This window comes from Centroberyx affinis, unplaced genomic scaffold (genome assembly GCF_046629955.1).
Source record: "Centroberyx affinis isolate AG114_WGS23_722 - 3 ecotype Tasmania unplaced genomic scaffold, CSIRO-AGI_Caff_v1 ptg000749l_1, whole genome shotgun sequence".
In the NCBI taxonomy this organism is placed as follows: Eukaryota; Metazoa; Chordata; class Actinopteri; order Beryciformes; family Berycidae; genus Centroberyx; species Centroberyx affinis.
The window spans coordinates 1-27601 of record NW_027279362.1 but is presented as its reverse complement, the minus strand read 5'-3'; the positions used below and the strand labels follow the sequence as shown (position 1 = coordinate 27601).

General features: G+C 42.4%; 1 protein-coding gene across 1 annotated transcript; it reads right to left on the bottom strand.

Annotated features, from left to right (window-relative positions):
• Positions 1-1957: 1957 nt before the first annotated feature.
• Positions 1958-27025, bottom strand: LOC139644521 (laminin subunit alpha-2-like; the record flags this gene model as incomplete). The annotated part of the gene is made up of 21 exons (XM_071519898.1): positions 1958-3264; positions 3350-3569; positions 3774-3904; positions 4459-4590; positions 4834-4912; positions 5151-5228; positions 5344-5424; positions 6375-6470; positions 7000-7093; positions 7533-7645; positions 10947-11027; positions 14568-14763; positions 16334-16510; positions 16643-16794; positions 21056-21109; positions 21959-22114; positions 23414-23534; positions 24920-25058; positions 25690-25834; positions 26129-26291; positions 26901-27025. Coding segments are annotated over 21 exons (2694 nt in total), but the record flags the coding sequence as incomplete, so codon positions are not given.
• Between the last annotated feature and the right edge of the window lie 576 nt (positions 27026-27601).

Sequence of the window (27601 nt, the reverse complement as noted above, 5' to 3'; positions counted from 1 at the left end):
ATAAAGAGAGGGATTTGGCCCATTATTTCATTTCAATCAAGTCAATTTCTCATTGTGAGGAGTGTCCGGTGAGTGACTCTTTGCAAAGAATGATCACTGATGTATTTTGATTACAGTTCTATTGAACAGCTACATCATGTTTCTTTTCAGTCAGATGCTGCCCTCTAGTGTTTTTGAGATGTAAGTGCTGTTGAACATCTTCACAAAGGGATATTAAATCTGTTGCAAGTGGACATCAGTTTGATTTATGTACCAATTGACTTCTATGGGGGTATACTGCCATCTAGTGGCCAGGTCACAGCTTCAAGTGGAAATGGAAGCTGATCTCTCCATTAGCTCCGAATGTACACTTGGAGGACCAGAGAGCAAATCTGATTTACTGTTATATTTGGTATATTTCACAAAGGGTCCTTGAGGGTGTCCCCAGCAAAATGAGGAATAGGTTAATTTCATGTTTACTATACTCCTTAGAAGATACTACAGTGAAAGAATGTATGAGGTTTACTGTTCTGATCACAGGTCTCACTGTTCCCATTATAACAAAAAAACAATCTTAACATGTCATTTAATCTAGTGCTCAGGATTAGTATTTTATTTTTCCTATGGGATGAGATAATTCCACTTGTTTCCAATGCAAATCAACTTGATTCCAGGATTTGCTTGATACTAGTGGAGTGATTTTCCTTACTCTGTCATTTACTTCTAGAAAATTCTTGGTACAAGTGAAACTGCCCTGGAAAAAAGTTGAATTAAATCAAGGACCAACAAATAGATCTGCATTAGATGATGGATCCCCATTTAATAAGATTTTGTCATAAAGGAATCACATCTCAGTAGATTTGGCAGAATTTGTCACCCGTTTGGTTTAATATGAGACTAAATGACTTCTGTCATGTCATTTAAAATGTGTTAGGATGCACTACTTCCCCAAGGTACAGTACAGTACATTGGTTTTCAAAGTGAGGTCCAGGGATCCCCAGGGGTCCTTGAGGGGATTCCAGGGGGTCCCCAGCAAAATGAGGAACAGAATATTTGAGTATAATTTCATCCAGTAGAAGTCATCCCAATAGAGAATGTATAAGAATGACTAATCATAGGTTTCACTCTCACCACTACAATTACACAATTAAACCAACAGCTAAAATCTTCCCATATGGGAGTAACTTCAAGAGACTAAATCCTTTCAAAAGGGGCTCCATGGCCTGATGAGAGCCTATTTGGGGGTTTTGGGAAATAAAACCATTGGAAGAACAGTTGGTACAATTCTGTACCAAGTCTAACAGCAAAAATCTACCCAGATGTGGTTATTTTATGACTAAATCAAATGGGAATCCATGGTCTAATGCAGATTTACTTGTTGGCCCTTGATATTACAAAAGTTTGGGATCTACAGAACTTATATGAGACTACAGGAGAATTCAAGATGTGTCCTAACCTGTTTAGAGTTGTAAAGAGATTGTATTCTTCAGTCCTTCCTCCCACTTTCATTCCTCTTTGTTGCAGCCTTGTTTCCTTCCATCCTTCAGTCCCTCTTTCTTTCCTTCCTTTCATCCCTCCTTCCTTTCTTTCCCTTCATCCATGTTTCCTTCCATCCTACCATCAAGTATGCCTCCTGTTCTTTTCTATGTAAACACACACACACACACACACACACACAGGTATATAGCTAAGTAATATGCATTATAAACTGTAGTATAAACTGTTCATTTAGCCGATTTCCAACCTATTACACACACAATGTTTTACACCGGTGACAGCACAGTATCAGCAGAGCAGGTGCTGCCGGAGCTTGAGGGTTTTAGTGTCTTCCTTAAGGGCAATATGGCAGCTGTGAAGAAAAACGAATGGCTAAAATTCAAAATGTCAAGGGAATTTGTCTCATCATCACATTCTGCTGCTAAAGCAAAGGCAGGACAATCCGTTTGATGCCAACAGAAATATATTTGCAGAAACTGCTGATTACATGTCTTCAACCACACCATGCAGAGCACAGGATGCCGCTAAGTGTCCTGCACAAACCTTGTGCCTCCGATTTTGCCATCTTCAATTTTTTTTCTCGCAGTTATTGCCCGCTAACATGAGCTCCAGCTTGTGGGGAATTTGGCCTTAATGACCAAACCAATCGGCTGATAACACACTGTGAAATGTTAAGAAATGCATTAATGGATAAATCAAGCAGCCTTTCTCAACTCATTTAAAGGGAACAAGGTTTATGAAGGACCCTGATGAAATATCACTCATGTAGAAAAAATCACAGCACAGATATAAAGTATAATTTTGAGTTAGGCTGCAATAAGTTTGTGTAACACGGGTTTAATAGTAAAGCTGCACAATCCTATTTACCCTGTTGTTTCACTTCAAGAGGCACTTCACTGAGAAAAAAGCTGATTCACATAATCACACATATAGCGATGAATAATTAGCTTGAACGTGTTCCCCGAGTTGAGTATTATTGTAAGCACCTTTAAGCACAGCGCAGGTCTCAATACAAACATCCTCACTTTTTCCTTTGCATGTGACTTGCTGGACAAACTAGGGTTCCTATAAATTTTGCATTTCAAAATACTTTTCAAGACTTCGGTTTGTAGACATTACATTTATTTATTGACACACAGTCTTCGTCAGCCGCTAGCAACTGACAGTGTGAGAGTGAATTCCAAGACTTTTTTTTTTCCAAACTTTCCAATGTTTTTTTTTTATTTTCCCACTTTTAAAACTGCACCACGCAACTTCGCCCATTGGCGGCCCCAAATGGCAGCGAGAGATAATGTGTAAACTCTTCTTAGCGTCCGGTGGAGGTGGAGGTAAGAGGTTTCCTGCCAGCGACCAAACCCGACAGCAAAATTTCATTTGGCCAAATAGGATGAATCCACAGCGTCCAGCCCCACTTTGTGAGTTAGGCTGATAAGACCGGCTTATTTTTTATTTTTTTTTACATAAAAATCTTGCCTAGTGCAGCTTTAAAGGCCAGGGAAATTGCCAAAATAATTTTTCTTATATTTTCCAGGCCTGTGCAGGAATCCTGGCCGACTGTGAATTGCAGCCATACTCCACAGGGAGATATAAGGACAGAGTAGGAAGTGGGGTGGGGGAGGGTATTAAGTTAGGCAGCTGCAGCGGGGCAGGAGAGCGGCTGGACTCCTTTAATCTCCAGAGCCTTGTTGAACTGCACCTCCATGGTCTTAGAGGCCTTGGTGATCTTCAGGTTCCGCATGCAGCCTCTGAAGGAAGCGCTGGTGGAGAGAGCTACCTGACGAACTCCGTCTGGGGAGAGAGAGAGAAAGAGAAAACATTGTGATATTTGATATTATGGAATATCGGCCCAAGCCCAGTCAGAAGAGGCCCGTACCGGGATGTCCTCCGACGTAGATGGGGTCGTTGGTGTCGCAGGTGTTGGAGCGGGCGTTGGGACTCTCCGCTTGGCTCTTCTTCCCGTCGACCAGCAGCTCCACCCGGTGGCGCAGCTTGTGGGCGGTGAGAGAGTGCCACTGGCCGTCGCAGAAGCCCTCCCCCTCGGGCTGGTGCTCCGCCGTGATTCGCCCGGCGCCGTTGTCGACGTGGAACAGGAGCTGGGGTGGATGGGAGGGGGGGTGGAGTGAAAGGAATGTTAAAGCAAGAAAATAAGGGAAATAAGGGAAATAAAGGGAAGTAAATTTACTTAATTTTACTTTTTCAACATGAAATTGTAGCTAATGGGAGGAGACAAAAATCTATCACTCCACTGAATTCTGGACTCTGTGTGTGTGTGTGTGTGTTTCTGGGCGTGTATGTACCTTGCCCTGGTTGATCTCCAGTCCCAGTCCGTCGTTAACTTGGTTGCTGACGGCCAAAAGCACTCCATTGGTTCTGCTGGTTCTGAACTCCAACTCTATCGACACATCTAGACCCACTCTGTAGGAAGCAACTAGAGAGAGAGACACTTAGATTAGTTTTCTATCATATTTACAATACAACTTTATTGAACACTCTGTCAGGAAGCAATGGGAGCTTTTGGGATCTCAGTGAATTCAGAATCACAAGCTAGCCACCATTTCCGCAATTGGAAAAAATGTGAAAATTAGAACAACTGTAGAGCTAACAAACATCAACATGATTCAGCTGATTTCTCACAGGAAGAACAATCCCACCAAGAAACATAACATTTTAACATTTGCTATATTAAGCTGTACACTCTGTCACTCTACATATCTCTGTATCATGTACCCACCAACAGACTTTCTGCCTATCTGTGTTCTCTGTTGCCATTTTACCTTAAATAAATCCCTACTGCAATGTCATCAACCATCCAAACAAATGAGAATAGTAACATTTTTCACGATAGAAATATACAATTCTGCATCATCTTCAGTCCAGAGGTGAGACACTGAATCCCTACCAGCTACACGGACAATCTACAAGCACGTGGTTTGGATGAGATGTAGCCCGCCCGGCCTCGTCTCTCCGTGTATCTCATCTCACCTGCTTTGAGGAAGCCGGTGCCGGCGAAATAGGTTCCCGTCTCCGTGGCGACGAAGCATCTTCCTACCATGTGACTGGAGGTAGGCACAGCCATGTCCAGGTTAAAGTCCTCGATGACGGCCTCAGAGCGACCTAGGGAGAGCGACAGAGAGAGAAATCGATCGAGGACAGAAATCAAAACCCCTTCTATAGCTATAACACTGTACTTCTGCAAGAGACAAACAGAAGACAAATTGACAACTTTGAAATGTAAGTTTTAGCTCTCATAACAGCCAATGCTTAAGCAACACACACACGTATTCTAATGCACACCCAATTAATGATAGTTGGAAAAATGTGACATATATCCAAATAAGTACAGTACAAATACAATACCTGTAGAGCCTGCCTTAGTGCTCACAGGACCTCCCACCATCTTTAAGTTGCGGATACACCCATTGATACTGTAAAGAATCTGGAGAGAGAGAGAAAGAGAGAGAGAGAGACAGAGAGATAGATAAGTTCAACAATCTCCCCAGTCCCCAAAAAGTTCCCTATGTCTGTAGTTTTCGCAGCAAAATGTGTTGATTGTTGTCATACATTAAATGTGCTACAGTACTGATTGAAGAGTAACCATGGATTGGCAATCTGTTCTTTTTGCTTGTTATTGTTGAACTGAATTGAGAAATATGAGTGTGTGTGTGTGTGTTTACCGGTCCTATCCTCTTGGTGGTATAGTTTTGGGGTAATCCACCAACGTACAGCGCTCCCACCACATCCAGCAAGTCAGCCTGGAGAGGAGAGGAGATAGTAACAGGTATAAAGACACCCATTCATATGGGGGAAAAACATGGATGCATACCATGAGAGAAAAAAAAGATGTAGAGGAAAGAGATTTTAATTTACCTTCTTAGGACTAATCATCTGTTTACTGTAGCGTCCATCAACCATCAGCAGACCTCTCTGCTTGTTACGACTCATCCGGATCTGAGAGGAAAGAGGGAGAGAGAGAGGATGGAGGAGAAAGAGGAGAAAGATGTTGAATAGAGTTTGAGAGGGAAAGACGAGAGAAAGAGAGGAAAATAGGGATAAAGATGGGAATGGAGAGAGAAGTACAATCACTTGACAGTATCGTCAGCCTCTACTTGTAATGTGTTATATGTACATAAACCGAGACAAATGCTGCCTTCAGGTGCTGTTGTAATATCGGAATTAGGATTTGAGCGCCCAGGAACAATAAACAAAGTGGTGAATTCCACTGGGAAAGTCGGGATTTTCTATGATACCTGAGTTGCTGAGATGTGACGTTTAGGGGGCAGAGAATGGAAGCCATGTCAAAAACTGATGGTGAAAATGATGTATACAGCAACGTTTGGCTAATAATATCGTTAAAATATCTGCTGCTGTAACACAAACTAGCTCTGTGCCACTTGATTTACAAAATAAAACAACAGCCACCAATAAACTACTTTTGTTCCCGGGTACATTTTGTTATTATCTGACTTCCAAACTCAGAAGTAGCTTAAACAAACGCAATAGAAACCCAGTCAGTAAAAACTCTAAAAACATCAATACCTCATTAGTACTGTAAAACCTCAAATAAACACCTGGTCTCATGCAATATTCATGCACAAGAGCAAAGAGAAAGAAACTCATAGATCAGTGGTTTTCAAACTTAAGCACAGTTGAAACAGAGGATGTTTTCTACAGCTTCATCTTCTTCAGTTTCCAATATACGCTCACTTCAAAGATTTGTTGCAGCATCTTTGAAATTCAGGCATTTCTTAGGAAATTAAGGAAACTGGCCCCTCGTCTTAAACTACCAGAACCAAATAGATGTGACAGAATCGTTTAATCTACAAGCCTACAGTGAATGAATGAGTGAATGAATGAGTGAATGAATGAGTGAATGAATGAATGAGTGAGCGCTGTCCCACCTTGTGCCAGTTCCCGTCGTTGATGGAGAAGGGAACGCAGCCGGACGTGTTTCCATGGCCCAGATCATAACCCAGACACACCTGGCCTTCCTTTATCTAGGGGGAGAAACAGAGGGAGCGGGGTGGAGGGATGGAGAGAGGAAGACAAGGAGACATGCTTAACATCACCTTCAGCCAGATCAGAACCAAGGCACATGGCCCTGTTGGATCTCGATGGAACTGAGAGTACAAGAGAGATCGACTGAGAGAGAGAGAAACAGGGAGAGAACAAGAAGAGCTTCTGCACAGAGGGGAACAGAGGGGAAGGCAGACACCGAATGAGACTCCCCACTGTTATAACTCCCCAATGTTAAAATCCACATTTTCTGTCTCTTCTTGTTGAAGGTAACTTTTCCTGTATTCTGACGATAAATGCACCATCTTTGCCTGGTCTTCTGTTACATATTTTGTTGTTTTTCAGGAACAAAAAACACCTTAAATTTGAGACATTAGTGTAATTGCCAGTACTGTAAACCTGGATGAGAGTTGATTGCCAGGTATAGTGGTGATGTTTGTTATAGATAGAGTCAAGGGAAAAAACACAGAGAGAAAAAAAAAAACCTCACAGAAAGAGAGAAACTGATACCTGTATGGTAACAAAGTCAGCGTGGTTGATTCTTGCCATGTAGAGAACCAGCCCAGACACCTCCTTAGTTCTCAGCTCAAACTCCAATATTAGCCTGAGACAGACAGACACACACACACACCCACACACAAGGTCCTTAATTATAAATACAGTGGCAAGCCAACGGCAGTAATCACTAATAATAATAACATGTGGCCTTGGATGTCATTGATTCTGCATGAGGGATTTTTGTTGTTGATTTGAATTCCTGAACATCTCTTTTCACTTTAATAACGATATAAAACAGACAAAAATATTTTCCCATCCATATGTTCCCATCACTTTAATGACCTGTATTTAACACAATATGGAATATGTGTCTTTCCAGTGATTTGGAGGACATTTACGTTTCTGGTCAGTAAGATGCTCCACTATCTGCACCCTCACTGTAAGTTTCCCTGGATAAGAGCATCACCTTAATGCCTAAAATGTAACTGCATTACATTGTGGGTATCACACTGAAGAGCAGCGAGTGACTTCTTGTGAATCCGTACCTTTCTCTGACTTTGGTGTCGTCGAAGGCGAAGCTCATGTGGCTGTTCCTGGTCAGTCCAAACTGATAGGCCTTCTCCAGCACCGCTGGGGCCGCGGCCGAGCCACACGAATCCTAGGGATTGGACGAGACACATGTCAATCAAACGGATAGGGTTTAACCTTAAGGACTGGACACAGCACGCGACAATCAAACGGTCGTAGTCTTTTATATAAAGCAGGTGAATGGAGTTTTATAAAGGTCACGTAAGTAATCTTAAGATGACATAGAAGATAAGATCCAGATAGATTTTCTAAAATGTAATACACATACTGTATGTAAATATCACTTCATTGTCATGTACTACTTCCCTACAGAGTGCAGTTGCACCTATGACCAGAAGATGTCAGAGTTGTAATAGAGCCTCTCTCCTCTCTTCTCCCTCTTTATCTCCTATTTCTCCTCTTCTTTCTCCTCCTCTGCTCTATTTATTTCCTTTCTCCCTCTCCCTCCTACATGCCTCCTCTCCTCCCTTCACTGAGTTTCATGAATCTGACATCTCTTTGCAAGTTCAAACTGAAGCTCATTTCTAAGGTGAAGTGGTTATAAAGTTCTGTAAGATTAGAATGCTAAATATTTGAGAAAAGGTGCAATGATCCCAGTAAGTTACAGCATGTACGGTGATAAAGTCTTTGACTACAACCATATTTCATCACTGCCTCTTTGTTTTTAATTGGCTCCCTCTCAAATAGTGTAATCAGTTACTGCCATAGATGATTAATGAAAAGACTTTCCCCACTTTGATCAGAAAAGTATCACATTATTATGAATGTAGTTCAGCCAGTGGCCAGAAGGTGTCAGTGTTGTAACAGTCATGAAGCCACTTATTTAACTACACATTTTCCTCTGCTCCGCTCTTCTTTACTCCTCTCATTTTCTCTCTTCTCCCCTTTCCCCTCCTCTTCTCCCCTTTCCCCTCCTCTGCTCTTCTCCCCACCTATCTCTCTTTCTCTTCTCCATCCTTTCCTCTTCTCTCTTCTCCTCCCATCTCCCACTCGCTTCTTCTCTCGTCTATTCTCTCCTTTCCTCCTCTCCTGCCAAGTCCCCCTGCTTTTCTTTCTTCTCCTCTCCACTTCTCTCACCACTTCCTCTCCTTCTCACCTGTTTATTCTCATCTCCTTCTTTCCTCTCCCCATCTCCTCTCTTCTCCTACCTCCTTTCATCTCCTCTTCTTCCTTGCCTATCCCCTCCTCTCCTCCCATGTCCTCTACTTTCCTTTCTTCTCCTCTATTCCCCCTTCCTCATCCCTTCTCCTGTCTCCTTCCCTCTCCATCTTCCTCTCCACCCATCTTCTCTAGTTTCAGTTCTTCTCCTCTCCTGACCCCTTCCTGTTCCTCCTCCTCTTCTCTGCTGCGTCTCTCCTTTCATCTCTCCTCCTCTCCCAAGTCCCATCTCCTCTGCTTTCCTTTCTTCTCCTTTATCTCCCCCTTCCTCCCATCTCATTTTCTGCCCCCCTCTCCTCTCCTCTCCTTTCCTTTCTTCTCCTCTCCTCCTCCCCTTCTCTCTTCACCTGTTCTCTCCTCCAATATCCTCTCCTTTTCTCTCTTCTCCTCTCTCCTTTTGTGTCCTCCTCCTCTCCTCTACTTTCCCTTTGTCTCCTTTCTCCTCTATCCTCCTTCCTCTCCTCCAACCTCATCTCCTCTCCTCCCATATTTTCATTTTCTCTCCCCTCCCTTGCTCCTCCTCTTCTCCTCTCTTCACCTATCCTCATTCCATCCTCTCTTCTTCACTATCCTCCCCACTCCTCCCCCCTTCATCCTCCCATCTCCTGTCTCCTTTCCCATCCTCCTCCTCCCCACTTCCTCTCTTCTCCTCTCCTCCAATCTCCTCTACTTTCCTTTCTTCCCCTCTACCCTCTCCTCCCACCTACTCTTATTCTCCTCCCTACGTCTCGTCCTCTGATACTTATTCTTTTCTTCTTCTCTTCTTCCTCCTCCTCCTCCTTTCCTCCCATCGCCTCCCCCTCTCCTCTCTTCTCCTGTCTCCTTTCAGGTCCTTCTCCTCTTGAATTCATCTCCTATTAAGTAACAAGACTGCTCTGCCATGCTTTCAGTGTGTGTGACAGAGAAAGTTAGAGAGCCTGTGTGTGTGTGTGTGTGTGTGTGTGTGTGTCTGTGTGTGTGTGTGTGTGTCTTAATCTCCTCTTCTCTCTTGTTCACTTTCAAGTGAAGACATTCCCCACGCCGTGACCTTGCTTTGTTACAGCTGACACTCACCTCTTATCACGCTCTGTCCTCATATCCGCTCCTCCTCCACCTCCCCTTTCTTTCTCCTTCCCATTCTCCCCCCCTCGTGGGCTAACAAAAGGGAGACGTCACTCGTTCAGAAACTCTCCCCTTTCCTCTCCTGCTTCTCCCTCTTCCTCTCCTCCCTCGTTCCATTAAGCCAACAATAGGCCGGGCGTCGCTCTGTTCAGAAAGACTTTCCCCCGTCCTCTCCCCTCGCTCTCTCATCTCTCTCCCCTCACATCTCTCTCTCTCTCATCTTCTTTCTTCCTTCTCCCTCTTTCATCCTCCTCTTCTTCCCTCCCTCCCTCTCTCTCTCTCTCTCCCTCTCATCCTCTCCACCGTCTTTCCATTAAGCTAACAATAGGAAGACGGTCTCCCATTCAGAGTGGCTTGCCTTTGGTTGGAGGTCACACCAATAGAATCTGAAGTCATTCAGTCGGGTCTTTGTATATGCTGGTGCGTGTGTGAGTGTGTGTGTGTGTGTGTGTGTGTAGCACTCGTTAGCGTTACTACCAGTCTCTTTACAGAGATCAGAAGTGCCTGCTCTGCTTATTGTAGGTTTCAGAAGTCCTATTGTTGTGGCCTCTGGTGGTAATTAACATTAGCCACAAATGTTTTACTGCTTAACACAGAAACCATTCCAGGATCGTAAAAATGGCTGCTTATTTTAATGTCAATGGTCACTAAATTGATTAATAGGGCTTCGATCTCGGTTTAGGGACTGGTTTTTGGATGGAAACTATTACAGCTCCAGTAGAAATAGAGTAGACTGTGGTTGTACTGGGCAGCTCCATATGGTTTATGCGTGGAACTGCATGAATGATGAATGAATACAGGTTAAAATAAAAATAAAAAATACATGTAAAATGGAGGACAGTACCTTACCTTGTGTTCCAAAATTGCTTGCTTAAAATATTTTAAGATGAGTTCATGAAAATCTTGTCAGAGTTTCAAGGTGTTAGAAGTATAATGTTCTTAGATCAGATCATCAAAAGACACACAAGTGAATGGAGAGTGAATGGAAAATTAAGGCTCAAGTGAAAGTGGGTTGATTGTTCATGAACTCATACTCCTTCATACTCCCGGAGTGTGTCACAAGTGTGTGTTAACCTGTGTGTGTGTGTGTGTGTGTGTGTGTGTGTATATACCGTGTGAGTGGTGGGCTCCTGCGTTGCGGCGGGCGTGGCTGCAGCGGTGGGTAGAGGGGGCGTGGCAAGGGGCGTGGCTTCCTACAGGTCAGCAGTTGGGGAGGGGAAGTGGGCAGCAGGGGGTTAGTGACAGCCACACAGCCAATCAGAATGGCTACAGTGTTCATGACGGGCACACGGCCCTCCAATCAGCGCCAGGCAGGCGGCGATGTCATGAAAGTGAAATGTCAAAGAGGTTAACGAAGTGAAGGAGAATGCTTTGGATTCCAGCTCCCTCGTTTTCCTGAATCGAAGCATAATTACTCAGTAAAAAATAACAAAATTTAACAATATTTGATAGAAGAGGTTTTCTTGCTAGGTTTTTCATTCATCTGACCTTGACTGAATATCTGCTTGTCAGATTACTGAATTTGTTAATTTGTACATCTCTTTTTTCAGTATTATAAATTTCCATGTTACAACTGAGAATTTACCATATATTATATTTTGTTATTGTCTAACTACACTATGACTGAGGAAAATCAGGGAGCTGTAATTTAAAAGACTAATTGGAGACAGTTGGAACACAGCCTCGTCATGATATCATCAATTAGAATAAGCAGAGGAAAAAGCAAAGCGGTACACTTGAAAATGAACCCTGAAAATATTTACCAGAGGTTGATTGTGGCTTAAATGGTGCTTTATAGAACCACTTCAACTTCTAAATTCACTTCAACTTCACTACTAGCTGCAGAATCAGACGTACAGTAGATGTACAAGGACAACAAGGAGTGTCTTTATTCAAGCCTATGCTGAGACTTTTTTCAGCTTTGATTCAAGCTGTTAATACTTTTTCTTCATTCTGATAATGGCATATGTCATTCTCTATCACATACTGCTGTGGGGGAAGACATGCATGTCTATTAAACTTGTCTTAAAGTCACAATGAAACTGCATTTTGAGAGTATTTCCATTTTTTAATGTGATGTATTTCCCGTTGACACAGGATGTTGGAGCGGGACATACAGCAGGGAGGGATCATTCAGAAGTGTAAACCAATGTAAACCGAAGTGTAACATCAGTTAGGGAGAGAAAGGAAGTTTCATTTGATGGGAGGGGTGGAGGGGCGGGACTGTTCAAAATCTGTAATGATTTCATTGGTTGGAATTTTTATTGTCACCTCCTCGTACACGATGAAGTCACCAATAAAGATTTTGCAAAAACAATGAGATTTAGATATAAAAACACAATAATTGGCATTACAATATTTGACATAAATTGTCAAATAGTTGTATGGTATGACAGTATGAGCTAAAAAGGCAAAGGTCATTTTTCATTTCAGTGTGACTTTAAACTACTACTACTACTGTTGCACAGTGCAGCATCACAAACCTTTCAAAAGAGGAGGCTTAATTTAAAAAAGAAATGATGTACTGGTTGTTCAAAAAGGTGTCCCACAACATTTTACATTAGCATTATTTAGCATTATAAAACGTTAAAAAAGGAAAAGCTAGTAGTAGTAACCATCTACTACCTTGTAGCGTGGCAAATCTGATGTCATAAGAATGCGTCAACATCACTGTCATGGTCATTTTTATGTTGTTGTCTGATAACCAAAATGAAATATATATTTATAACCGCAATGCTTCTTTATCACACGATTCTTTAAAACACAAAAACAGTGACCACAGGAAGAGTTGGATGTGGAGAAAAGTAAAAAGTTAAGCCAGTGACATCACTTGGGTGCCCCCCCACCTTCTGGTTGTAACTCCTTTGCACCTACGCCTCTGGCACCTGTATTTGGTACTATCAAACACCTTCCTTCTTCTGAGTGCAGATAGCCTAGAGTAGTGCTGTGTCAGTACGCGTTAATGGCATGCTGTTAATCATATATTGTAGATCCCCCAGAGCTAGGCTAGCTATAGTTCATCCATAAGGTGCAATAAACAGTCTGTCAGCAGCATGGCTTAGCATCTGAAAGCTAACGTAAAGAACTCTGGTTGCGAACAGCCTGTAGCCTATGTTATATAGCAGATAAAATATGCTGTACTGTAGCTAGCCTAGTGCTGGGATCTACAAAATATGACTAACAGCCTGACATTAGTGGAAGTTTACATCTAAATGCTAAAAGAACGACGGCAGCTAAATGGAAAGGCCTGCCTATCCTTGACTTGCAGTTCTGTCCATGCTGCCATATTCACTTCCAGTTTGACTTGTTGAAACATTCAGAGTTAGGTAAGAGAATGTGCCTACCAACCCAAATTTAATAAATAACACACTTTACATACCGAGTACCAATAATGCCTGTTGGTTGTAATAATCATGGCGAGATGGAAGGGTGAAATTTCGTTTGTTCACTGATAAAGAGAGATGTGACATAGTAGCAACAATTTAGAAACCTAACTTTATCTTACCTGCCTGATAAAAACTACTTAATCTCTTGAAAAAAGTATTTCATCTCTTGATAAAAGTACTTCATCTCTTGAAGTTGAAATACTTTTGGATTGTTCACCCACCCTGAAGATAAATACCAAAAGGGACTTTCATTGGAATACAGAGACGGGTTAGCGGGTTATGTAGATAGGCTATCATAAAACACTTCCCTCGCTTGTTGTATAGTCTGTGCTTATAATGGAACGATGTCCAATATGGCGGCGTCACAAAACACTAACATTCCAGCAAGTCATGGATATGAACCTTTGCAAGCCTAGTGCAGAGCTGAAATACGCCTGCCATTAACGTATGTTAGCGTCTAAATGCTAACTCAAATTATAGCTGCGAACAGCCTGTAGTCTATATTATAAAGCAAACAAACTAACATCCCATAAAGCAACAAGCCACAGAGTTATAGTAGCTAACCTAGCATAGCGCTGTGGCTCTGCGCTGCGTGATAAACAGCGTTTCAGAGGTGTAGTTTAGCAGGTAACTGATAACCTATCACTGCTGTAGGGCCCATAATATATTAAATATATAAAGCATAGCTGGCCTATCCAAATGCCCAGGGTATGAAGTGGATGACTAACTGGCTGTCAGCCTCTTAGCTTAGCGGCTACATGCTAGCTTGGAGTGTTTTGGCGGCTATGGGCTCATAAAGCATCAGTGGGCCAGCGGAGCTAGCCCAGCGTGGCCCTGTGGCTCTGCTCTGTATGACAGGCTGCCAGAGGTGGAGCTCTGCGGCTCAAGGCTAAAGGGACTATAAAGCAGAGTTAATGGGCTGTACAACTGCTGTGTGATGAAGCGCTAAGCTAACACAGCGAGGCCATGGCTGCACTTTATCACACAGAAATAGGGGTGTGTGTGTTTGTGTGTGTGTGAATGACAGAGATAGAGAGGAAAAGAGAGAATATGGTGGGGTATGTGTGTGTGTGCTTTTGTCTGTAGCTGTGTGTTAATTTATGTGTCTGTGTGTGTGTGTGTGTGTGTGCGTATGTACCATTAGAAAAAAAACAGATACCATTATATAGGAGACACCTTCCAGTGTCTTATGAATATCCCTCATTTATTCACGTGCTGCCTTTATTCTTCATACACTTTTATGTTGAAAAATGAATTATTAATGGTGAAAAATGTCTATGTATGTTTATTTGTTTATTATGTTTATGTATGTGCGTGTGTCTGTCTCCATTCATTCGTGGCACTTACAGTAGGAACCTCTGGAGGAGGAGTGCCGGGGGCCGGGGTGGGAGGGGGCGACTTGGACTCCTCCTTCTTCTCCTCCTCCTCCTCAGGCTCCTCCCCTTCCTCTGGCAGAGTGGGCGGAGGTGGAGGGGGGGCGAGGTTGGGGCACTGGCCGATTTCGGCGTTCTCAAAGGACACGGGCTGGGAGAAATCTGAGAGACTGGGGGGATGGGAGACAGATTTACATTTTAAACTTTAAGTATTTAGCTGATGCTCTTACCCACAGTGACTTGGAATGAGCTGGAATTGCTAGATCACCTAAATTACAAGCAGCCACTAGTAGGGAGGTCAAAGGTCAGAGGCCATGGTATCCCTGTGGCCATAAAATTATCATTTAAGAGAGAAGTGCTAGGAAATTGAAATAAGATAAGAGCTAAGCAGAGAAATAACAAATATCAGTCATTATGAAAACTGCAAGACCACACACACACAAGTACAAGCAGGGTGATAGGGAGACAGGGTGACACACACACACACACACACGGATGAGAGAGAGCTCTCTGAATTATGAGTATGTTTATGGTGTTAGACAGCTCTATTACTGCTGTTGCTGCTGAGCGAGACATTGCCTTTATCATCATCATCATCATCACCATCATCACTGGCACCTGCAAACATATTAACTAGGCTTTGACCTTACAGTGTAGGAGGTCAAAATTAGTCCTGAGCACCAGTGCTACAGGGGAAACACTGGGACAGTGAGCTGAAGCTAAGCTGGTCTCTTTAAAGTATTGACACAGAGAGTTAAAGGTGGACATTTTGGAGTGTAAGTATTGGGGAAGTGAATTGGTCACTTTTGCTGGTGTCAGTGTTTTATCATGGCGGAACACAGAAGCCAAGAAATATCCATAATCGAAAGCTGACACTGTTCTTTTGCCCCATATTCATCTTTTGAGGTGAGATCCCTATTACACTGTGGATCAATCAAAACCCCCAAAACACAATGGCTACAGTTACATTTCTTTCAAGGCATTTTTTTTCTTTTTTTTTTTATCAGATGACAACACTTTACAGTGACAGATTTGTGATGCACAAAAATTGGATTTTGCTTGCATTGCTATCAGATCTTCAACAACAGAAGTGGTTTGGGTCACACTGTGATTAGACTTTGACAGATTTTGGATGCAATGAAGCCACAATATGCATATAAACAATGTAAAGACATGGAGAGGAAGAGGGGGAAAAGTTTTGTAGATGCAAAGTAAATACACCCGTGGGAGATGGGATCTAAAATAAAACCAATCTTAATGATCAGTCTAAAAACATCACTTTGAAATGACAACTGCATCTTTACCCTATCTTTATCTCAATACCTAAGTAAATAAATATTTTTAAAGAGACTACCAATACCTTAAAAAGACCAACTTACTAATGCTTTTAAAAGACCAACTCAAGCTCACTGCTCCCATACTTGCGCTTTAATAAGACCAATTTCAGCTCGCTGCGAGACACTTAGGTCCCAAAAAAACCCGAATTAAGCCCGCTGCTCCAATACTTATGCTTTAAAAAGACCAAATTAAGATTGCTGCTCCAATACTTGCGCTTTGAAAGATCAATTTACCTTACTATAACAATACTTGCAATGTAAAGAGACCAAGTTAAACTCACAGTTCCAAAACTTGAGCTGTAAACAGACCAATGCTGACTCATTGTCACACTACTTGTGGTTTAAAAAGGGACAACTTTAGCTCACTGTTCACTTGACTGTATATTGAACAGGCGTTACGTACACAGAGTTGACCATGAGGTTCCATATGCATCCTTGGAACGGGACGTTGGCCCTGTTGGACGTCTGCTCTACCTCCGCGGGAATACCACCGAGGAAGAGACGCTGCAAGCTCACTGGCTGGTCGTTGGGAAGCCCCGCCTCCTTCTTGGCCTCCTCATCTACTTGCACTGCAAAGGATCTGAAAACACACACAGAGTATTAAAGGAGTAGATTGTACAGAGAAATACAGGCACGCAAACAACCATCAAACACACCGACTATCCACAGACTCCCCTCCTCCCTTTTCCAACACACACACACACACACCAACCTGCCAGGCAGCCTCTCTATACGCAGAGAGTGCTCCCTCCCATCGTGCAGGATGCCCTGGTCGGGTCTTCGGATGACGCGGCGCGGGCTGTGGCTGCCGGTAAACATCAAGACCTCCAGAGAGCCTTTGTTCAGCATGACCGATAGGTAGGGCTGCAGGAGGGGGGGGGGGGGGGGATGAACATTATTAGATGAGTAAATCTGTACCTCCAAACTACTCTAGGTTACACAGGGGCCAGGGGAAAGCAAAGCAAAGGAAAGGAAAGGAGAGGGAAAATATCAGCTGGATGGATGCGGGAAAGGCTTTGATTTCCAGCAGATGCCAAGACCTCCAAAAAAAGCCAATTTATTTAACATTACAGACTGACAGGGTCAGAGGAGAGGAGAGGATATTAGATTAAATACAGAAGATACAGTGAGTCTACACTTCCAAGAGTCAGATAAAAATATAAATATAGCAACAACAAAAACACTGTCCAAAACATGGCATTCAAATCAAAATGGCAACTCTATACCCAACAAACAACTACATAATTTTGTGAAATCAAGACATAAATATCTTCCTGATATCAAACCGGTTTATTATGGATTTTTACTGTGCCATAATGTATTGTAAAAATGTTAATTTGGCTCGTTTGGTTTGATGCTGAGCTCGGCCTCCTCCTGCACGTCGCCATCCGTCAAGTGCTTGTTGGGAAGAGGAAGGAGACGGATGGAGAGGAGATTAGGTGAGAAGAGAGGAGAGGAGAGGAGAGGAGAGGAGAAGAGACATAAAGGAGGGAGGGGAGGAAGGAGACTAAAGCAAATGGGGAAAGCAGAGGTGAGAGGCGAGAGATGCGGGGGTATACGGAGAGAAATTGGGGGGATGGAAGGGTGGATAAAAGAGGTGGGAGAGGAGAGGAGAGGAGAGGAGAGGAGAGGAGGAAAGGATAACAAGAGATGAGAGGGCAGAGAGCAAGAGGGAGAGAGAGAGAGGGAGAGAGAGAAAGAGAGAGAGAGGGAGAGAGTGGGAGAGGGAGAGAGGTGCTAGAGAGCAGCGGTGCAGGGTCAGGCTAATTTGAATTTTAATTCACTGTGTGCCAGAGGGCGAAGTGGGAGACAATTTACCACCTGAAAATGGAATTTCAATTTGAGGTCGGGGACAAATTGAACTGAGATGTAGCTACAACATGCCTCTCGCTGCGGCGCCTCACACACACACACACACACACACACACACACACGCAAAGGCACGCACGAACACACACAGACTCACATCACACATATACACACGCAGGCATACGCAGACATGCAGACAAACATGCACAAATACAGACAGATAAATCTACACACCGAAAGACAGACGCACACCAACACACACAAAGGTGCCTCACCACACACACACACACACACACACACACAGACACGCAGAAACACAAGCACAAAGCCAAACACGCAGCATGCACACACTGTCGCTACATACATGCTACGCGTCTCTACACATACAGAACAGGACACACACATTCAGACACACACACACACACACATTCACACACACACACTTGCCTCTGCTACCTTCAACAATTCCAATCCTTTTGAAGTTTATCATTTCAAACATGTATGGGTATACGTATTCTGGGTTTGAGGTCCATTCCTGTCTCCGTTTTGGTCCCAGGTTGTAATGGTAAAACCACTCTCATGATGTTACCAGCACTAATATCTAACACTGACATATACTTACTGGGGAGGTTGGTTTGATATAAGTCTAAAATTATATAGTTATTATAATGTTATAATATTCAACCTGCATAAGCAAAATTTTCTGACCACTAGAGGGCGACAGAAACCACAACACATTTGTAAACAAGCTCACAGCAAAGCCACTGTACTAAGGAGGCCAGCCAAGCACAAACACTGCACAGCACCGTGCATAAATGCTAATAGCTAAGCTAGCCGTAGCTACGGAGAAGTCTCACCGGTTACCAGTCTCACTTTGCCAGAACTTTCTCCCGCTGAAGGCTATGTGTGCCACAAACAACACAAAGTTTACTACTTTACTAAGTTTACTCGCTCTCTTCATTGATTCCGCCATTACGAGAACATTTTCAGGAATGGGAGGGGGTGAGGGCCGCTTTTAAACAGCGAGGGAGGTGCCAAGCTAGTTTAAAAAAAATAATTAGCTACTGGACGGACCAGGAGGAGCTTCATTCGAGAGCTGGCCCGCGTGTGTGGATACTGGTTTATATCATTATGACTCAATGAAATCTCCACATAGCACATATTAGGTTCAGGATGGTTATAAGGTCTGATATCGCTTACTGCAGGTTTAACAACATGAAGTGCTAACTGGTAAGATTAGCTAACATTATGCATAGGTGAAATACTGGTGAGAGCTAATCTCATGTAACCACACCTCCAGCTCAAACGACAGAGGTCTGGAGACAGTTGGGTAGAAAAAGGGTTATCATCATTGAAACTAGTCAAATTTCACAAGGGCAGAACAAGGAAGTCGCTACAGTTAGCTACCAATTTACTCGGCAAGATAGCCAGCATTGCAGCTAAGCCAACAGTGGAAACTTGAAGTGCCGTTTCTGGCGGCTTATGCGAGAATCCGAACTCAGAGCCAGTTAATGCTGCCGTTGGCTCAGCGAGGTTGGGTTATCTCTCCCAGGTCTTACATTCAACATCATGGCTGTTCCTTCACTCCTGTTGCTGTAGGCTATCCTTCCATTTGGGCCTGTTTGAGTAATCTGGCCTCCAGTGCTGCTCATCCCTCCACGATAAAGAACGAGAATTGTGGTGTGTATTTTAAAATCTTCTTCCAAAGGCTGGTCCACTCTGCCTTTGTTTACATCTGTTGCTACATCTGTCCTCCCTGTGGACCTACCCTCTCCTCTCGTCCTCTCTTCTCTCTCTCTTTTCTATAGCCTGGCCTGCACCTTTTCTCCCTCCCTCCTCCATATCTCCCCCTCCTCTCACCATACTCTCTCCTCTTCCATCTCTCCATCCCTTGTTCTCCTCCATCCCTCTCTTTTGCTCGTTTCTCCCTCTCCTCCTCTCTCCTAGCCCTTTCCTTCTCTCCACTCTATCTTCATTCTCTCCTCTGATGTAACTCTCTCTACCTTCGTCCCTCTCTTTTCCTCCTCCTCTCCTCTCCTCTCCCCATTGTTCCCCTCCATCCCCACCTATTATTTCTCTTCTTTTCCCCTCTGTTCTGTCTCCTCTATCCTTCCTTTCACCTCTAAATCCCTCTCTTCTATCTCTCCATCCTCTCTCTCCTGTCCCCTTCTCTCCCTCCGTCTCTCTGTCCCTCTCTAAAACATCCATTAGTCAGGGCCAAGTTGAGTTGATGGTGTTTTTAACCTCGCTTAACCTTTCTCTCTCTCCGCACACACAGACACACACACGCACATACATATACACACACACACACACACACACACACACCCTGCCTGCCAGCATAGTTAGTAAAAATAGATTTATGCGCCCAACAACCAGTGATGATGGATAAGCTAGAGGTAACCCCCTGTCCTCTCTCTCACACACACACACACACACACACACACACACAGCAATACATGCATGCTCACAGAGACACACTCATAAAAGACACACATACATCAACAACCATACACACTATCAATTTTGCATTCATGTGAGCAACCGGCTTTCTTAGCTCATGCACACACAGACCCACCGAGACACACAGGCATGCACACGCACACGCATGTGCACACGCATGCACACACACACACACACACACACAATGTTGACGATAGAGATAAGATAATGGATTTATTTACGTATGAATGATTAGAATGAAAGAGGGCAGTAAGTAGCTAGGCCTACTTTAAGCATAGGGGCCTAAAGCGTGTGTGTGTGTGTGTGCGTGTGTGTGCGCACAAGCGTGTGTGTGTGTGTGTGTGTGTGTGTGTGTTTGGCCCAGCAGACAATCCAATCAGCCCAGTTGCCAACAAACTCAAATCTCATTAATATGCACTTATGAAAACTTCATTCACTTAGATAAGGGGTGTGAGTGTGTGTGTGCGTGTGTGTGTGTGTGTACAACTAAGACAAGAAGCTACTCTTATAGAAAGAGAGATGAGGGGAGGTAGAGGATGAGAGAATGTGTGTGCGTGTGTGTCTTGTATACATGTGCTTGTATGTATATGCACATGCAAATTGTTCATGTGTGTTTGCCATTATGCAAAAGTGTACATGCATGCACCAGGTGTATGAGTCTTTTTTGCATTTGTGCAAAAGCATGAGCATGTGTGGTGTGTGTGTTTGTGTGTGTGTGTTTTGGATCAAAGACAATCCAATCAGCCCAGTTGCCAACAAACTCAAATCTCATTAATATGCACTTATGAAAACTTCATTCATTTAGGGAATGTGTGCGTGTGTGTGTGTGTGTGTGTGTGTGTGTTTAACCCACCTCTCCTGACTGTCTGCGTCTTCTCTTGGGGCTGAGCAGGTGTGTGTTCTGGGTCTGTGGAGAGTTTCAGAGAAATGTGAAAATAATCACCATGTCATATCATGAATGTAAATCAATGGGAATGGCTTGGACTTTGGCTCTACTAACTCTCCATCTCCACTGACTGTGCCTCTGTTTTGAAGGCAGCATAACTTTGGTGCACTATTAACAGGATATGATCATTTTCAACAGTGTTTACATCCAGACCCCACATAAGAAAATGTGTTGTTTTCCTAAAGGGGTAAACAGTCTGTTTCTATTACAGTCAGGTTTGCGCTGTGGAAAAAAAATGCCTGAAAACGAATGTCTAATGCAATCCAATGCATGAAAAAAGATGGAAAAGTACATTTTGGTAAAGTGTTCCTGTAAAGTGACCTATTTGTAAAATCCCCTGATGTTCCCTCACTCTCCTTACCAAACTCCCTGACTTCCCCTGTCTGGAATCCACTTCTCAAAATTTCATATAAATCTAGAACCAATGGGAATCCTGTAAATATTACAAGAGGAAGTGACATCTGCAGCAATCTGTGTTTGGTGAGGGAAAGAGAAATCAGTGTGTATCGCAGATGCATTTTAATATCAGGTGTAAATGTAATTTCAACTTTCAAGATTCAATAGGTTATTGACAGAATCACTATGTAACTATCACTTAACAAACATGCTTAAGTGTTAGCATGGAGCCTACTATCGCTCTAGATGGAGTGTAATATTGCAGTATTAGATATGTTATTTTAACTAAGGTGAGCTAGTTTGCAAGTAGACCATTCAGACCAGATTTTTTTGTGATTTTTCAAATGGACTATCATAACTAAAATGTTGTGAGAACTGTTTAATTGATTTGATCGACAATAGGTGAACCCAAACCTGCTGGCTGCTCGGTGAAGCCCCGCCCACTGCCAGTAGGATGGTCCCAGTGTCCGCCAGAGTGCTGAATGACAGGCTGATCTCCGTGGCGACAGCCAATGAGAGGCCAGCCAGCTCCATATAACCCGGCTTAGAGAAACTGACTGTGTAGAGGTTCTAAAAGAGAGAGAGAGAAAGCGTTGTAGTTTGCACGTATTTCATAATCTATCAATCAATATATTCTTTTTTTAGTCATAAAACTCAATTGCTGATCTCATGAATCACATTTAGATGGAAAAGTTGATCAAGAATATGAGACCGGACTTGATTCACTCAGTGTTTATAGTCAAATCAAGTCAAGGTTTTACACACACACAAAGGACACACAGCTTGAAACACACACACTGCTATACAATAACTAACAAAGCTCCCTTTCACGAGGACCTGTGATTATAAAGTGGAAATAACACACACACTCACACGCACACACACACACACACAGAAACCCTTGTCTTTGTAGCATGGCAGAGTGGTTGGTGAAGGATGAGAAAAGACAGAATAGATGAATAGAACGACCTCCACTCCACCTCCACTGCACACACTCAACCCTGGGCCTTTATGCACCTTCATACACACTTTATACACTGTGTGTGTGTGTGTGTGTGTGTATGGGTGCATGTGTGTTTGTGTAAGGGAATGATGCAACAGACATCGCGGTGAATGCCTCGTACAACTTCAAAAGCAAATTGTGTATTTAACAGAAGCGTGTGTGTGTTTCTGTTTACGGAGAAGGAAACCCGTATGAATGACGTGAATATAACAGTCGACAGTGTGTGTATGAAGGCTGTATCGATGCATAGTGTGTGTGTGTGTGTGTCTGTGTGTGTGTGTGTACGCGTGAAATGAAAAAATAAGTTGAATCTTTAATAACGACGTCAGGTTTTTGAAGCCAGCGGTTTTTTGTGCTTCTGACCTTCGCTCTCTCTCTCTCTCTCTCTCTCTCTCTCTCTCTCACCCTTTCTCTCTTTCTCTTTCATGTATTGGACGAGGCCGGTTTGGTTTTCTGAGCAAACCGATGCATAAATAAACAGAGAGAGAATGGCAAATGAGGGGGGGAGAGAGAGAGACGGAGGGAAAGAGAGGAGAGAGAAGAGAGTGTGTTATCTTACTATCTAATAGGGACGGGAATATATATCGAAATTCAATATATCGCAATACCAAAAACGTGACAATATGTATCGTAGGGCAGAAAAATGAATTGTTATATTAACTATTTTATTCGGCTTCTACACAGTCAGACTTTGTTGTCATTGAACTTTTATTTATTACATCGTATTGTGGCTGTATCAAATCATGAACCAAATTGATACTGAATTGTATCGTGAGATAAGCATATGGTCCCATCCCTACTATCTAAGTGTGACATATACAGTATATGTATATTATAGACACTCTACTATAAATGGTCAGTCTTACCTCCACGTTACATCCTTTAGTGACCCCAGTATAATCTGAACTGCTGAGGAGGTTGTATGGGGTTCTGGAGACTTCAATGTCCCGAAGGCAGCCGGCGTAACGCTTCAGAATCACCTCTGGCCTACAAAGAAATTCAAATGCTTATTTAAAAAAAGATAATACACCACAATAAATTCCACCCTCCTTCTACTTTAATTGGCGATATAGCATTGAAGCCGGCGCATCACGTATCCAGAAGCAGAGTGAAGCCTGGCTGGGATCAACGAAGAAGAAGAATCTGAATCTGACGTTTGTCCGTTTTTGCCTTAAGTGTCGGATACACGCAGGGACCCCAGTGTGTTTTGGCCTGCTCATTAGTAGCTGAATTGATTCTGATGCAATTTCAGTCATTCAGTGGGTCGTGGAATATGCCAGGCGAGACGAATGGCTAAACTGAACGCATTTGCATTTTGAAATTTAGATGAAAAATCCACCCTCAGGTACTCTTACACTGTTCGATATCATCATCAGTCTGTGATGCTTGTTATTTTGTGATGAAGTGTTGTAATTTACTTTTTTGGGTGTACCTACTTTCCCTCAACCTGCCTTGTCTACTTTAATATCAGTAAGAGAACGGACCGGGACAGTAACAGTAACATAACCCATAACATAACAAAACCTGACATTTACTGTCTGCTCTATAAAAGTCATAAATTCCACCTTAAATGTTGATGTGTGGACAAACATCAAATTCAGACTAATCAGTGATAAAGGCAATGATTTCAAGCTGCCATGTGGAAGAGCTTGAGCCTGCCTGGGCCAGCCAAGATGTACACACACACACACACACACACACACACACACACACACACACACACACCCACTGGGCTAGACTCTAGCATCAGCGTGGCTAGCCTCATGCAGAGGGTGATTTACAGTAAAATTCATTTTATCGGCAACCTTTTTCTTTACCTGGCTTTCATGCTGTAAGACAAAACATGATATTACATCATTAGTACACTGACATGTAAACACACATAAACACAGTGACTTATCTAAACTAGCCAAGTTTTCATTACCACTCACTCACACTTTGTACTGGGCTCTGTAAGTAGTGCTGATCAAACTAGCAATCCTTAACCCATCTACTCAACCTGCTGCAAAATGGACCATACAAACACCATTAATGAGATTGATTACATGTGGCCAAGAACTAAAAACGGTTAACTTTATCACTAAATAGCTTCATCAGTCTAATTTTACAGTACTGAAGCGTCCAAGAAGTTCTACATGAGGAAATAGAATTTGTGCCATTAGAAAGACTGATTGCTGACTGATTGACATTACAATATAGTTCATATTTACCATATTTCAAATACATGTGGTGGTTAATACAGCCTGTCTTTACAATGAATGTGTGTAGCTGTATATGTGAGTGCATGAATGCTGCAAATGTACAGGTTTCATCACAGCATCTGGTACATACAGTGTGTGTGTGTGTGTGTGTGTGTGTGTGTGTGTGTGTACCTGTAGTTTCCAATAGTAGGCAGCCCTCCAAAGTAGATCTTGTGATTTTCCTTGAGGTTCAGGCCAGTAGCTGAACCCTGAGATGTGGCCACCATCTTCTCCTCAGCACCGCTGTCGATATCCACTATAGTCACCGTGGCTTTGTAAACAGATGAGATAAATGAAGGCAGGCAGATAGAGCTAGTATTTATCTGTGTGTGAGTGTGTGTGTGTGTGTTCTCAGTGCAGTGCAGTACACTGCTGTCTTTACTGATTCAGTCAATCAATGATTTTATTATTCAATAAATGACAAATGTAATCTAATGTAATCTAACCTAGTCTAGTCTAATCTAATATAATCTACTCTAGTCTAATCCATTCTAGTGTAATATACTCCAGTCTATCTGGTCTAGTCTAGTCTAATTGAATCTACTCTACATTCTAATCCAATCTAGTCTAATATGGTCTAGTCTAGTACAGTCTGATCTGGTCTAGTCTCATGTAATCTGGTCAAATCAAGTCTAGTCTAATATGGTCTAGTCTAGTACAGTCTGATCTGGTCTAGTCTCATGTAATCTGGTCAAATCAAGTCTAGTCTAGTCTAGTCTAGTCTTATTTGGTCTAATCAATTCTAATTTACTATAATATGGTCCAGTCTAATTTAACCTAATCTATTCTAGTTTAGCCCTGCTCTCAAATCATCTCCTGTCCGCTCCATTAATCTCATCCCTCCATTCGTTCATTAACCTAGAAATCCATTCATTCCTTCCATCCATCACTGTAATGTGCACCTTGTTTCTTGTTGCGGGCCATGGTGAGGGACTTCCAGCGGCCGTCGTTGTGGCGGCTGGCTGACGTGGCGGTGCCGACTCCGGACCCGAGGTCAAAGTTCACCTTCACCCTGCCCTCTGACAGCTCCAGGGCCATGAAGTCCTTCTACAGAGAGAAAGAAGAGCATCTCATCAGTATGTTTCCTCAGTACAGGATGCTAACTAGAAAGAATAAATTGACTTTTCTTTTTATCCCACATTTTCTCAGTGTGTGTGTATGTGTGTGTGTGTGTGTGTATGGTGGGCGGAAGCTGAGTCACTTTGTCACTTTATGTAATTCATTGATGTTCTTTTCTGAGGGATTAAAAAGTTGACCCGGTAAACTGGTGCCATTTACTGCTGTATGTACATGTATGTGAAAAGTTGATGTGTGTGTGTGTGTGTGTTTATGCGTACGTACCATATCCTCGGTAGCCAGGTACATGAGCAGGGCGTCGGAGGAGAAGGTGCGGAAGTTGAAGGTGACGGTGGAAATGTTGGGGTTCCACCTCGTGGGGCGTCCCACCGCGGCGTAGCCCTCCCCGTCCAGCTGGACCGTCCCCTCGCTGTCTGAGCGCTGGGGGCTGACAGAGAGGAGAGACAGTCTGGTTTACTATAGCTGTGTCTCCTTCTAACTGTCAACTGAATTTTTAAGAGCACTTAAAAAAAGAATAAAATGCAAATTAGGTGTGTTAGGTGCGTTTCAGTCATTTGGGTTGCAGTGAACGAATCGGCTTCTTGAGTGTCAGAAAACACATTCAGAAGAAAATGTAAATGAAAAGTTTTTTGAATTGAGAAGTGTTTTTCATTCAGCAAGATGGCATTGGTCTTTTGTGTTCATTAATGTTGCCCATATTCAAATTCATTTCCATCACTGTTAAAATAAGATGAAGTGAATATTTAATAACCTTGTGGGTTGTTGCAGCAGCAAAAGTAATAGGATACAGCAAAGAGAAATAGAATACTTATAATAACAGTGCGAATGAGGGTATTAAACATAACATAGGATGTAAAGAAATATGTAAATATATGAATTTACAGCATATTTGCAGAGTGTTCAAAATAACAACAGTAGACTGAGACAAGGAAGAAAATGAATAAATATGTATGATATGAAAAGTCTGTGAGTGTGTGTGTCAGTAAGTGTGTGTGTGTGTGTGTGTGTGTGTGTGTGTGTGTGTGTGTTTATGTACCTGACCACACATCCCTTGCAGTCTCCCTGTCTCTCTCTGTAGTTCCACAGTCCAATAGGTTTACTATCCAGGAAGGTCTCCCCCATGCAGCCTGTGAATGTGGTCGTCCTCACCGCCTCTGCTTTCTAAAAGACAGAAAAGAGACAGAGAGAAATAATCATGAGGAAAAAAGAAAATAAAGAGGATAAACAGGAAACAGGAAATATTCATCCTTTGTGGAGGGTCACACTAAACACTGCAACCTGCCATCTTAAGGTGTGTGCACATGAAGACAATTACAAAAGCTGAGTTCAACGTAAAAAAAAATTAAATCATTAATCTTCTTTAATCTAAAGTTATTATTAGAAATGCTTTAAAAGTAGAGTACATCACTATATAAATAAAATATAAAATGTTTAATCCAATATACTAATTTTATAGATAGATAGATAGATAGATAGATACTATCTAACAACAACTAATAACTAATAATTCACTTAATGACTTAATCATTGTTTACTATTTATTAATTTATAATGAATAGTTAAGTAACAATTAAGTAATGATAAGCTAATTTCCTACTTTATTTACTAATTAATAGTAAATTACATACTGTTCATTATTTAATCATTAATTATAAAATAAAAGTCAATTAATCATGTATATGTTGTATTGTAACTGTTAAGAAATTAAATCAATACTGAAGTATTCATAAATGGTAA